The 14,008-nt window shown below is 31.2% G+C and overlaps 1 protein-coding gene across 1 annotated transcript; it reads left to right on the plus strand.

The window, feature by feature from the left end:
* The first annotated feature begins 347 nt into the window (after window positions 1-347).
* LOC110634729 (phospholipase A2-alpha) lies at window positions 348-1,970 on the plus strand. The gene is made up of 4 exons (XM_021783862.2): window positions 348-643; window positions 734-776; window positions 875-1,000; window positions 1,563-1,970. Exons 1-4 carry the CDS (start codon window positions 485-487, stop codon window positions 1,736-1,738), a joined length of 504 nt encoding a protein of 167 aa, XP_021639554.1. The 5' UTR covers window positions 348-484; the 3' UTR covers window positions 1,739-1,970.
* Window positions 1,971-14,008: the final 12,038 nt, after the last annotated feature.

The following is a 14,008-nucleotide window of genomic DNA, read 5'->3' on the forward strand; positions in this document are numbered from 1 at the left end:
CATCCTAATGCAGTTATCTATCGAATGACTTGAAGCAGTGACATCACAACATGTATAAGATATATGATTAGAGGCATAATAGGTCTTAAGAATGAATTTTATAGCAAGAAACTCCATATGCTAATTTTAATCCTTTTACTTCATTTAGTAGATCCTCTTTGACTGGCAAGTTTTGGAAGGGCATTGTTCACGAGACTTGGAGCCCACAACCACCTCAAAAATTTGTCCCATTTTTAATTTATTTTAGTTTTTGGTAACAAAGTGCATCTGCATAGTGAAGAGTGAACTACACTCCAAAATCATTTCACGAGTCATTACAAGACAAACTCAACCTACTTGTTTGATCCCCATCTCAAGCTTATTCTCTCAATAGGCATAGAAAAGTTCCTCTATACCTACACCTTCCTCTGTACCTACTCCTCTCACTCTTTATTTCAGAGCCTTTTGGGCAAAACCAAGCTTCATCAACTTCAGTCTCAAAGCAATGGCAAATATCAGCCAGCCATTGAAGTTAGAAGCTTATCATCATCATCGTCATCTTCTTGCGTCTTGTTCCCTTGTTCTTGCCCTTTGCTTCTTCTCTTCTGTTCCAGTCCATGCCCTTAACATTGGTGTTCAAAAAATAGATGCAACTGTCTCTGTGGTTTGTTTTACTTTCCTTTCTTTTCTTTTCTTTTCTTTTCTCAATTAGCATTTCTTGGAATTCTTCTCCTTTTCTTTTCTTTTGTCACAGAGTAAAGAATGCAGCAGGAAATGTGAGTCTGAGTTCTGTTCAGGTGATTAAGTACTTTCTTGTAGGTCTAATTAATTAATTAATTAATTAATTAACTAAATTGGGGGGGCAATTAGTTAAATAAGTGCTTGATTTGTGCAGTGCCTCCATTTTTGAGATATGGCAAGTATTGTGGGCTACTATACAGTGGATGTCCAGGGGAGAAACCTTGTGATGGCCTTGATGCTTGCTGCATGAAGCATGATGCCTGTGTTCAAGCTAAGAACAGTAATGTTCATCCATCTTTAACTTTTCACTTCAAATCTACAATTTATGTAAATTTACAGAAACCCCCCACTAAGGAAATAGGTATAACATAGCTGCTGATAAGGTCTATTATCCTAAAGATAAAGTTATAGTAAAAAAATATTATTTTTAGTTTAATGGTACTAAAATTGTTCTTTTAAATCATAATCAGAGTAAATTATAAAATAATAATAATAAATAAACTCTAATTTATGAGATTTGGTATTTCGGTTGTTGGAACTTACTGTATGGCAAGTAACTGATTCAATGAATGACAGCTGATGATAATAATAATAATAATGATAATTAACATTATAATAATTATGTCGGTGGTTCTTGTATAGGCTTCCAAATAGTAATTTTGTGGATATTAATATATGGGACATTGACAGCTATAAAAGTGAGATGAGTGTATGAGTGTGTCTGACAGAGAGATTTGGATGGGTTACGTGTGTGAAAATGATGATTTATTTTATTGAATTAATTCATATAAAAGTTGTATTAAAATTAAAATAATTGATAATAAAAATTGGTGTTGGTGCAGATGATTATCTAAGCCAAGAGTGTAGCCAAAACTTCATCAATTGCATGACAAATTTCAAGAACTCAGGAGGGCATACCTTCAAAGGAAACAAATGCCAAGCTGATGAGGTTATTGATGTCATTTCCCTAGTCATGGAGGCTGCTTTGCTTGCTGGAAGATACCTTCACAAGCCATGATATTGAAATTTATTTAACCCAATCAATTACCCAAAGCCAATCAAATCCAAAGCTCAAACAATTTTCTGGGAAACTTAGTTTTCTCTTCACTACTTTTGTTTTTGTTTGTATTTTTTTCAATCTTCATTGGCTGAATCTGGGTAAATTTATAATTTGCTATTATTCATACATTCATCTTCTTGTTTAAATTTATGTATTTTCTTCAATTAATGATCACTTTTCCTTCAGGAAATGATTTCTCTCTCTCTCTCTTTTTACTTTCCCCTCCAATATGAACTACATTAGTTGTGTATATAGATCTACTGGGGAAAAATGTTTGCATCATAATCTAAAATATTTTAGGAGCTTAAAGTGAAAATAGCTCTTGATTTTAGCTATTCTTTCATTTATCAATATGTTTCCTTTCATTTTCTTTATAATTGAGAAAAAAAAAATTAATAAATTTTAATCCATTAAATATATCACACCCTTTAATTTATAAGTTTTTAGATGGAATAGAATTTAGTCATGAGGAATGAAATTTCTAATGACTTTCACAAAATTATACAATATCCAATTTTACCAAAGAAGAAGCTTGGAGATGAAGATATATAAATGGAGGACAATTGATAAATAGATCGAGAAGCTGTGAAGGAGAACAAGTTGGGCCTACGCCTTCAATAATGGTCAAGCTCACTGGCATGAGGCATAGGTTATTTAGGGGTGAGTAAACTTTAGTTTAAATTAATATATATATATATATATATATATATATATATATATATATATATATATATATAATGAAATCAATTTAATTTGAAATTTTAGTTTATTTTGTTACAAATTAATTTATTTTATTTTTTTATTTTAAGAAATTTTCACTATTATTTATTTTTTAAAGAAAAAAATCGATGAAATCAGATAAATCAAATAATGTATTTTTAATTAATTGTTATTAAATTTTAAATTAAAATTAAGAAATATAATAAGAAATTAAATTTGAATAAGTCCAAAATAAACTGCAAAAAAAGACACAAAATGAGGTCCAAAGGACAAACTAAATTGGATCAATTTGACTCGCTTCATTTTGATTTTCTCTTTAATTTGAATTTAATTTATCATAAATTTCAATTTATTAATTTCTCAATTTTTTAGAGTAAATCGAACCAAACTGATCATGCTCATTCTACGAATTGAATATGCACAATAAGAATTGAAGATAGAAAAGAAAAAGCTATTTCCAAGACCTTTAATGTGACACCCCTTATCCATTTATAGTGTAGCCGAGCAAGGCATGTCACACTCAGTGTTGGAGCACCCTATCTTATCTTACTTTATTCATTTAATCATTTTCAAGTTATTATCTTTTAATATCAATTATTTTTCGACGGAGAAACTAACGGAGTTTCCCATAATTTATTAACGTTTAACATGTTTTACTATTCATCTGTTTGAAAATTTCAATAATATTTTAAAATAAAAATCTCATCAATTCATGCATCATCTATATATTTCAATTCCGTATTCAAATTTATACAATTTCATTCATATCAATTTCCATACATTCTCATTCATGCTCAACTCATATATGAAAATTTTCATTCTTCATTAATTTACATGATATACAATTTAATTACATATAAATTAACCGATTTATTAATTTACATTACATACATATTCATTACATTTTCATAATTTACATTACAATACTATAACTAAGCATTTTATACAATATACAAATTATGACCTATATGGGCCCTATCTACATGCATTGCTAAAGAGGTGACAACTTTGAATACTTCAGACACTTCAGCAGATCAGAATTCTAAAATTTTTTGTTTAATATTTGCTAGGCTTTACCTTCAGTACCTGCGCGAGGGAAACAAATCCATCGCGCTAAGCATTTCTGCTTAGTGATGCAATAATATAACAAAGAAATAATATACAAAATACAGATGGAAATAAAATATGATTCAGATAATTTAGATCTAATTATGCTTCAATAAGGTTTCTAAAATTTAAGATCCCTTTTTTTTTTCTTTTTCCTAATTTAGTCCTCTTTGGAGGTGCTTAGTTCATAAGGTTACAGTAAGAATATACAATATACTAATATTCTAATAGCATTATTCTTAACTTAATATTATTATGAAAGGTAAGTTTGTAACATTTATTTAAATTATATTTCTATTATTAATCTTTTTGTATCATTTAATTCAATACCTTCTAGGTTACCTTAAATTATTTCATAATAATTAAAGTTCCCAATGCATTCAATAATAGATATATATATATATATTTTTATCATCAATCCAGTTCATTTCAATTCTTTCTAGCATTTTATTAATCGTTTTCTTTGATGATTTTGAGCCTCTTTTTATTGTAATTATTTTTGTTCTTTATCTTAATATTTAATTTCCTTACTTCCTTTAATAATCAATTCAATTACATTTATACTTTTTCATGCCCAAGTAATCTATACAAATTGACCAGACTGGATAAATGGGTAAATTAGTAATGGGTACCAGGTACCTCGGGCCGTCACACCATCGGTCACAATGTGTCTCTCGGTGTGTAGATAGAATGGCTAGTAAGCCATAAGAGCAATAAGGCATAAAGCCAAGTATAACATCATAATCAGTATAGCCATAGGCTATCATATCAAAGAATAGCATGAAGCTATACACAGTACTGCTATCAGAACCCTATTGGTATGCCAACCTATCCAAACTAATCACACTAGGCTTACTAGGGCAATTACACTTTTTAATTATGTAATTCTTTGAAATTGAAATTTTATGGCTACTATTCATTTCATTAATCAACTAAAATGTTGACTTTTTCATAGATAATAGGTATATTGGTTATAATATCAACATACCACATTTTGCATTTTAAAATTATTGGCATTGGTTGCCAATTCCATTTCAAAGCTTAGGGTTGGTTATTTAAAATTTTCAAATTTCAAGTACTTAGTTTACTATTCCATTGGTCAATTGTACAGTAGGAATTTGGCAATATTATCTTTATGAAAGTTGTTCCTTTATGTGTGTTCTTTAATTCCCTTTTTGAATCACTCCATTTGGAGTTTTCTAGCTCAAGTTATGGCTTTTGCACCATAACTAGTCGGATTGCCTTTACCCAGAATATTTGGGTAATTTTTGGTTCTGCCAGATTTGGTAGGCCAACTTTAGCTAGCAATTTCATTTAGTTAAGTCTAGAATTTGAGTTGGTGTTCTACATGAAAGTTGTTCTAAATTGCCTTAGCTTTCCACTGATATAAATTTCAGGTCAATTGGACCTTTCTACACTGAGTTATGACCAAATGAATGAAAACTGTTCATTTGGTCATTTTGCCCAGGCAGAATTAGTGCTAACCGAATTTTATTAAATTTTAGGGCATTCTAGGTTTGCTTTCTAGACAGGTTTCCTTCATCAAAGTTGTGCCATTATGTGTCTAATTTCATGTCCAATTGGCATTGCACCAATTGAACCTACACAAGTCAAGTTATAGCTACCCAAACATGCTGAACTCACATCTAGACCTGCAGGGCACTCAAGGCAGCACACCCAACCTCAAATCCAAAGCTACAATTCACTTCAATTCCTCATAATACTCAGCCAAATGGTCACTAATTGACCATTAGAACTTTCATTTACCATCAATATGGCCAAACCTTAATATAGCTTAAAACCCTAATTTCCAATGCCTCAATTCATGCATAAGACCTTATAATTCAATTTCTACCATATACAACTCATCAAGAACAATACTAATCAAATTTAATTCCATCAAAATCATAATTTCCTCAAGGTTCCTCATGGTTGCCGAAATTTATGGTTTTCAATTCCTCAACATATTCTTTCAATTTTTTTTTTCTAACTCATTTCATACTCCTAACATCAATTTTAAAGAGAAAAGGAAGAGATATGGCACTAACCTTGTGAGCAGAATTTTCCCTTAGCTAACTTCAATTTTTCCTTCACTTTTTCGTCTTCAAATTGCTGCCTCTAACTTGACCAAGGTGTAAGATCAATTTTTCATGAAGAGGTTATGAGGTTTTATGGTGTAGTTGAGTGAGAAATGGAGCTTGGGTGATGCTTTAATGGAGGAAGAAAGAGGGAGGTGTGTTTCGGCTGGAAGAAGGTGATGGATAGTAGATTGTTGTTTTTCATTTTAACTTATTTTATCCCTTTTTAATTACTTTATAAGGTGTGTGTTACAATATGATTGGTGGAGGGTTTTTAATGACATCATAATGATGTCAAAATTCCTATTTAATCCATTTTCTTTCCTTTTTCTTTTCTGCACATTTTCAATTAATTTTTTAGCAATATTTATTCATATTTTATGTCATAATAATTATTTACTTAATTGGACAAGTCGGCCAAAAATCATCTCTGAAGATGAAATGACCAAAATGCCCTCTGTTTGGCTTAGTGAGCAAAAATTGTCTATACCAATCTAAAATTTTTTCTTAACATTTTCTTGGCATTCTAATACCATAAAAGCCTCAATAACTCTTCTTTAGAGTCCCAAAAATTATTTCATGAATTTTTCCCCGGGTTTAGGGCTTCTAGTTGTGAAGACCGCAACTTCCCACTGGATTACCCATAACTAGGGCACTGGCTTATTTAACTTAGTTGGATTTTCTTTCTAAAATTTTTTTCTAAATTTTTCTTATTAATATTTGAGTTATTTATGATTCTTTACTCTAGTCTAAATATTTTTGCTGATGTTCTAGCTGTCCAGACCGACACCGGTCACCAGAACAGTAGAATGCACGGAATTGCTACAGTGAGGGTGTTACAATTCTTTCCCTCTAACAAAAATTTCATCCTCGAAATTTACCTGATGTCAGTGCTTGAGGAACTACTACCGTCTTATTTCTTCACCTTACTAGAGGAAACAGATCTGCATTAGTGTCACCTCGACTCATATGAATGCAATGCATGTTATGCACACAATCTTATTCTATCTATCTATGCCTAGGAACGCCTAAACTGAGCTCTGATACCAATAAATGCTACACCCTTTACCCGTCTACAGTGTAGCCGAGCAAGGCATGTCACACTCGGTGCCGGAGCACCCTATCTTATCTTACTTTATTCCTTTAATCATTTTCAAGTTATTATCTTTTAATATCAATTATTTTTCAACGGAGAAACTAACGGAGTTTCCCCAAATTTATTAACGTTTGACGTGTTTTACAATTCACCTATTTGAAAATTTCAATAATATTTTAAAATAAAAATCTCATCAATTCATGCATCATCTATATATTTCAATTTCGTATTCAAATCTATACATTTCATTCATATCCATTTCCATACATTCCCATTCATGCTCAACTCATATATGAATATTTTCAATCTTCATTAATTTATATGATATACAATTTAATCACATATGAATGAACCGATTTATTAATTTATATCACATACCTATTCATTACATTTTCATAATTTATATTACAATACTATAACTAAGCATTTTACACAACATACAAATTATGACCTATATGGGCCCTATCTACATGCATTGTTGAGGAGGTGACAACCTTGAATACTTCAGACACTTCTGTAGATTAGAACTCTAAAATCTCTGTTTAATGTTTGTTGGGCTTTACCTTTAGTACCTGAGCGAGAGAAATAAATCCATCGCGCTAAGCATTTCTGCTTAGTGATGCAATAATATAACAAAGAAATAATATACAAAATACAGATGGAAATAAAACATGGTTCAGATAATTTAGATCTAATTATGCTTCAATAAGGTTTCTAAAATTTAATATCCCTTTTTTTTTTCCTTTTCCTAATTTAGTCTTCTTTGGAGATGCTTAATTCATAAGGGTACAGTAAGAATATACAATATACTAATATTCTAATAGCATTATTCTTAACTTAATATTATTATGAAAGGTACATTTGTAACATTTATTTAAATTATATTTCTATTATTAATCTTTTTGTATCATTTAATTCAATACCTTCTAGGTTATCTTAAATTATTTCATAATAATTAAAGTTCCCAATGCATTCAATAATAGATAATTTTTTTTTTATCATCAATCCAGTTCATTTCAATTCTTTCTAGCATTTTATTAATCGTTTTCTTTGATGATTTTGAGCCTTTTTTTATTATAATCATTTTTGTTTTTTATCTTAATGTTTAATTTCCTTACTTCCTTTAATAATTAATTCAATTACATTTATACTTTTCCATGCCCAAGTAACCTATACAAGTTGACTGGACTGGATAAACGGGTAAACTAGCACTGGGTACCAGGTATCTCAGGCCGTCACACTATCGGTCACAATGTGTCTCCCGGTATGAAAACAGAATGACTAATAATTCATAAAAGCAATAAGGCATAAAGCCAAGTATAACATCATAATCAGTATAACCATAGGCTTTCATATCACAGAATGGCATGAAGCCACACGCAGTACTACTATCAGAACCCTATTGGCATGCCAACCTATCCAAACCAATCACACTAGGCTTAATAGGGCAATTACACTTTTTAATTATGTAATTCTTTGAAATTGAAATTTTATGGCTACTATTCATTTCATTAGTCAACTAAAATGTTGACTTTTTCATAGACAATAGGTATATTGATTCTAATATCACCAACATACTACATTTTGCGTTCTAAAATGGTTGGCATTGGTTGCCAATTCCATTTCAAAGCTTAGGGTTGGCTATTTAAAATTTTCAGATTTCAAGTATTTGGTTTACTGTTTCATTGGTCAATTGTACAGTTGGAATTTGACAATATTATTTTCATGAAAGTTGTTCCTTTATGTGTGTTCTTTAATTCTCTTTTTGAATCGCTCTATTTGGAGTTTTCTAGCTCAAGTTATGGCTATTGCACCATAACTGGTCGGATTGCTTTTACCCTGAATTTCTAGGCAATTTTTGGTTCTGCTAGATTTGATAGTTCAACTTTGACTAGCAATTTCATTTAGTTAAGTCCAGAATTTGAGTTGGTGTTCAACATGAAAGTTGTTCTAAATTGCCTCAGCTTTCCATTGATATAAATTTCAGGCTAATTGGACCTTTCTACAATGAGTTATGACTAAATAAATGAACACTGTTCATTTAGTCATTTTGCCCAGGCAGAATTGGTGCTACCCAGATTTGCTCAATTTTTAGGGTATCCTAGGTTTGTTTTCTGGATAGGTTTCCTTCATGAAAGTTGTGCCATTATGTATCTAACTTCATGTCCAATTGGCCTTGCACCAATTGAACCTACACAAGTCAAGTTATAGCTACCCAAACATGCTAGACTCACATCCAGACTTGCAGGGCACTCAAGGCAGCACACCTAACCTCAAATCCAAAGCTACAATTCACTTCAATTCCTCATTATACTCAGCCAAATGCTCACTAATTGACCATTAGAACTTCCATTTACCATCAATATGGCCAAACCCTAATATAGCTTAAAACCCTAATTTCTAATACCTCAATTCACGCATAAGACCTTATAATTCAACTTCTACCATATACAACTCATCAAGAGCAATACTAATCAAATTTAATTCCATCAAAATCATAATTTCCTCAAGGTTGCTCATGGCTGTCGAAATTTATGGCTTTCAATTCCTCAACATATTCTTTAATTTATTTTCCCTAACTCATTTCATACTCCTAACATCAATTTTAAAGAGAAAAGGAAGAGACATGGCACTAACCTTGTGAGTAGAATTTTCCCTTAGCTAACTTCAATTTTTCCTTCACTTTGTCCTCTTCAAATTGCTGCTTCTAACTTGCTCAAGGTGTAAGATCAATTTTTCATGAAGAGGTTATGAGGTTTTATGGTATAGTTGAGTGAGAAATGGAGCTTGGGTGATGCTTTAATAGAGGAAGAGAGAGGAAGGTGTGTTTCAGCTGGAAGAAGGTGATGGATAGTAGATTGTTGTTTTTTATTTTAACTCATTTTATCCCTTTTTAATTAGTTTTTAAGGTGTGTGTTGCAATATGATTGGTGGAGGGTTTTTAATGATATCATAATGATGTCAAAATTCATATTTATTCCATTTTCTTTCCTTTTTCTTTTTTACGCATTTTCAATTAAATTTTTAGCAATATTTATTCACATTTTATGTCATAATAATTATTTACTTAATTGGACAAGTTGGCCAAAAATCAACTCTGAAGACGAAATGACCAAAATGCCCTCCATTTGGCTTATCGAACCAAAATCGTCTATACTGATCTAAAAATTTTTCTAAACATTTTCTTGGCATTTTAGTGCCATAGAAGCCTCAATGACTCTTCTCTGGAGTCCCAAAAATTTGTTCACAAATTTTCTCCTGGGTTTAGGGCTTTTAGCTGCGAAGACCGCAACTTTCCACTGGAGGGCATTTTTTTAAAATTTTTTTGTATTTTAACTTAGTTGTATTTTAACTTTCCACTGGAGGGCTTTTAGCTGCGAAGACCGCAACTTTCGCTAGGGCATCGAGTCATTTAACTTAGTTGTATTTTATTTCTAAATTTTTTTTAAAATTTTTCTTATTAATATTTGAGTTATTTATGATTCCTCACTCTAGTCTAAATATTTTTCCTGATGTTTTAACTGTCCAGACTGACACCAGTCACCAGAACAGTAGAATGTACGAAAATTGCTACAGTGAGGGTGTTACATTTAAACATGAAGAACGTTTGCTTAAAAACAAATATGAAAAATTCATTAGCGATCAGTCATAAAATCATTTGGAAAACTAATTATCCAATCAATACTCATTTAGGTGATAGTAATATGCCCTAAATCATAAATTGTAATTTGTATCTTATAAATATTAATTTCCAATTAATGGTAAATACCTTTTCTTTTAATTTAAATTGTTTAAATTTAATTGAAAATGTCCTTTAATAACTTATTAGATGTTTTATTCTTAAGATATTAAGAATATGAGTGACAAAGACTTGATTAATCACACAATATTCATTGCCTTAGTTGCCTTGCCTTTACCTTTACTCTATCAAGCCTTACCACTTGGCTTTTATAACTAGGCAGCCTTTACTAAGAAAAAAGAAAGAGTGGATTCAATGGACTTGAAGAAAGGAAGGGCATTTTCTTGTCCCACCTAACAAACTAGGGTAGTGCATTGTCAGTAGAGCAGTCAACCCCAGAATACAATAAAGCTTCTAAACACAAGGTTTGTCACACCTTACCTCTTCATAAGATGTGGCATGATTCCGTAGTATACCTAATAAATTATCGAACTTCGCCTATCGATAATCTATTAAATATACTAAAAGGGATTTTGGCAAACCAATTTCATTTTTAAAGTTTAGCGTGGTGATAAAAATTTAATTGAAGTGTTTTCAAATCAAGTATATGTAATAAAATTTATTTAGAAATAATTAGGTATTTTTAAAATTTTACGAAAAATCCGCGTGGTTACAGCTAAAAGCACAATAAAATAGTTCTTCTAAACCTCTGAAAATCAATTTATAAAATATATCATATTCAACTGGAGCTCAATCAACTCAAATTGTCTCATTTCATTCTCAACAAGACCCATCATAAAGAAAATAATTCATTATTTACAAGACTCAGAAAGAAATATAAATATTGCATTCATTGAAGTAACAAAATTAATATTATAATAATTTGCAATTGATTAACGTTCCAAAATAATATTATAAATGTTTTTATACAATTGCTCGAATATAATTACATACAAATAGCTATATGATTACATTAAAATCTAATATACAAGAGTATACCTATAATATACCCAAAGATAATCCCAACACGTCCTCGAGTTACAGTTTTAAGTGATCTCACTCAGCTGCTCTATATTTTCTTTCACTTGTGAAAGCATACAAAGCTATCGCTGAGCAGTGAACTTAGTGGTACACAACTAATAAATTAAAACTCAATAAAAAATATACTGTAACCAATCATAACAAAGAGCTTGGAACATTTAAATTCTTCAAAATTCATAAAAGTATAATCAATATTTTCAATCGTACAAATCATTTGTTGAATAACATTTGATCAAGTAATCATAATTTTGTCCCAAATTCTAATAAAGCATTTAATATACTCACATTTTCTTGATCCAAGGAAGCAATATAATATATTCAACCATTTGCAAGCATTTGTTTCAATCACATTTTTAGCAAAATATGTACAATTTAAGGGTGTTGAAAACATTCACACAGTTTAAAGCATGGCACTAAAATAATGTCAGGTTGTACACCACAACAAAGCTAATACATCCCAATAACCAAAGGCTAAAGGGGAACACAAGGCCTAGCTAGCAAATATGAGTACTCATTCAATACTTCCTCAACTGGCAACACACCTCAACACTTCAGCCGGAGAGGGAAAACTCAACTCCACGAATGGAGGAGATCACAATCAATACATTTCAGTAGGCAAGCTAATGAGGAACACAAATCACATTGCCATGCTAACTGTGGTTCAAAATAATTTTGTAATGCCCTCACTTTAGGTAGTCCATACATTCTACTATTTCAGCTGTTAACGTCTATTCGGACAGCTAGAATGTCTAGAACTACATTAAACTAGAGTGAGGAGGCATAAATTGACTGAATAAATATTAAGAAAAATCAAGGAAAAATAAAAGAAATGAAGTGCAATTAGGTTAAATGAGCCAGAACCACAGCGATGGGTGACCATACGGGGAAGTATCGATAAATACAGATACCGAACCCAGACCCGTGAGAAATCCCAAGAAATAATTTTTAGGACTTAATTAGAGGTTTACTGGAGCTCAAATGACATTAAAAATGTCAAAGAAAATTCAGAAGAATTTATTTATCGGTATAGACAAAAAATAATCTGATAAGTCCAATGAAAAGCAGTATGGTCAATTTCACCCTCAGTGATGAATTTTGATCTGAATGTCAAGTGAAATGAGAGAAAATAAAATATTAAAAATCAGTTTAAATATGAATTATTAAATGAAAAAATGGAAAAGAAAAGAAAAGAAACAAAATCAAAATGTAAATGAATTATTGCATAACCATGACAACATGCATGACATCATTAAAATTAAAAAGCCAATTAAAATTAGACAACTTATTTATGAATAAGAGATAAGATAATTGAGGAAAGGAAAAAAAAGTGGTCATCTTCCTCTCCATTTCAAGTGGCCGAACTCCATGAGAAACCTTCCACCATTTTTTTTCTTCTTAGCAAGCTTAAATTTCCATGCTTTCTTCACCTCAAAAACCTATTTTATCTTCACTAAAGTTAACCCACACACCAAGATGAAGCTTTTGATTGTCTTAAAGTGAAGAAATTCTAAGGTTTTGCACAAGTCCAAGAAGTGCTACTTAAAGGTTAGTGCTTAAACAAATCTCTTTCTTTTTTAATTAGCTTAGGCATGCTAACTTAAGTGTAAATGTTAAGAAATTAAAAGAAAACAAGGGGTATGGAAATAACCAAATTTCGGCAGCCATGAAAAGAGTGGGGATTTGATGATTTTGATAGAAATAAATTGTTTATTAGAGCTATTAATGAGCTTATGTGATAGATAAATTAATTGGATATAAGTTTGATATGTGTTTACATGAATTTGAGAAATGTTAAGTTAGGGTTTTAACCTAACTTTGGGAAATTTGTGTTGTAACATGAAATTGATGATGTTGAGACCATTTGTTGACTAATTGAAGTTCCATAAATGTGAATTGAAGTTTGGAAGTTTGGTGGAATTGAAGATTGGAAGTGTTGTTTCATGTGCAGGAATTCTAGACCTATGAGTCCAGCAATATTAAACAGCCATAGGTAGAGTTATGTTGCTCCAATTGGTGTGAGGCCAATTGGAGATGAAACTTAGGACAATTTGCCACATATTTCATGAAGAGAACATGCCCAAAAACTGTCCCTAACCTGGCAAAAAATTGGCTTGAATCCGAGTAACCCTAATCTGGACTTGGAAAAATGACCAAATGAACAGTAAATGTTCAAATGGCCATAACTCACACTAGGAAGGTCAGAATGACCTAAATTTTATATCATTGGAAAGATTAGACATAGGACTATAACTTTCATTGAGAACACCAAGCCCAGAAATGCCTCTAACCAAATGAAATTGTTGACTCAAGTTAGGATACCAAACTGAACTGCACCATTCTGCCCAGAATTTCCTGGACTAAAGCTCACCCGACCAGTGGAATAACTTTCAACAAGACATAACCAAACGGCCATAACTTGGTCTATAAAAACCCAAATCCAATGAAACTAGTGGCAAACTTTCCACAAGACATAGATCTACAACATTGATGATTTGATCAAAACCTAG

The sequence above is a fragment of the Hevea brasiliensis genome, chromosome 4 (genome assembly GCF_030052815.1).
Source record: "Hevea brasiliensis isolate MT/VB/25A 57/8 chromosome 4, ASM3005281v1, whole genome shotgun sequence".
Taxonomy (NCBI): Eukaryota; Viridiplantae; Streptophyta; class Magnoliopsida; order Malpighiales; family Euphorbiaceae; genus Hevea; species Hevea brasiliensis.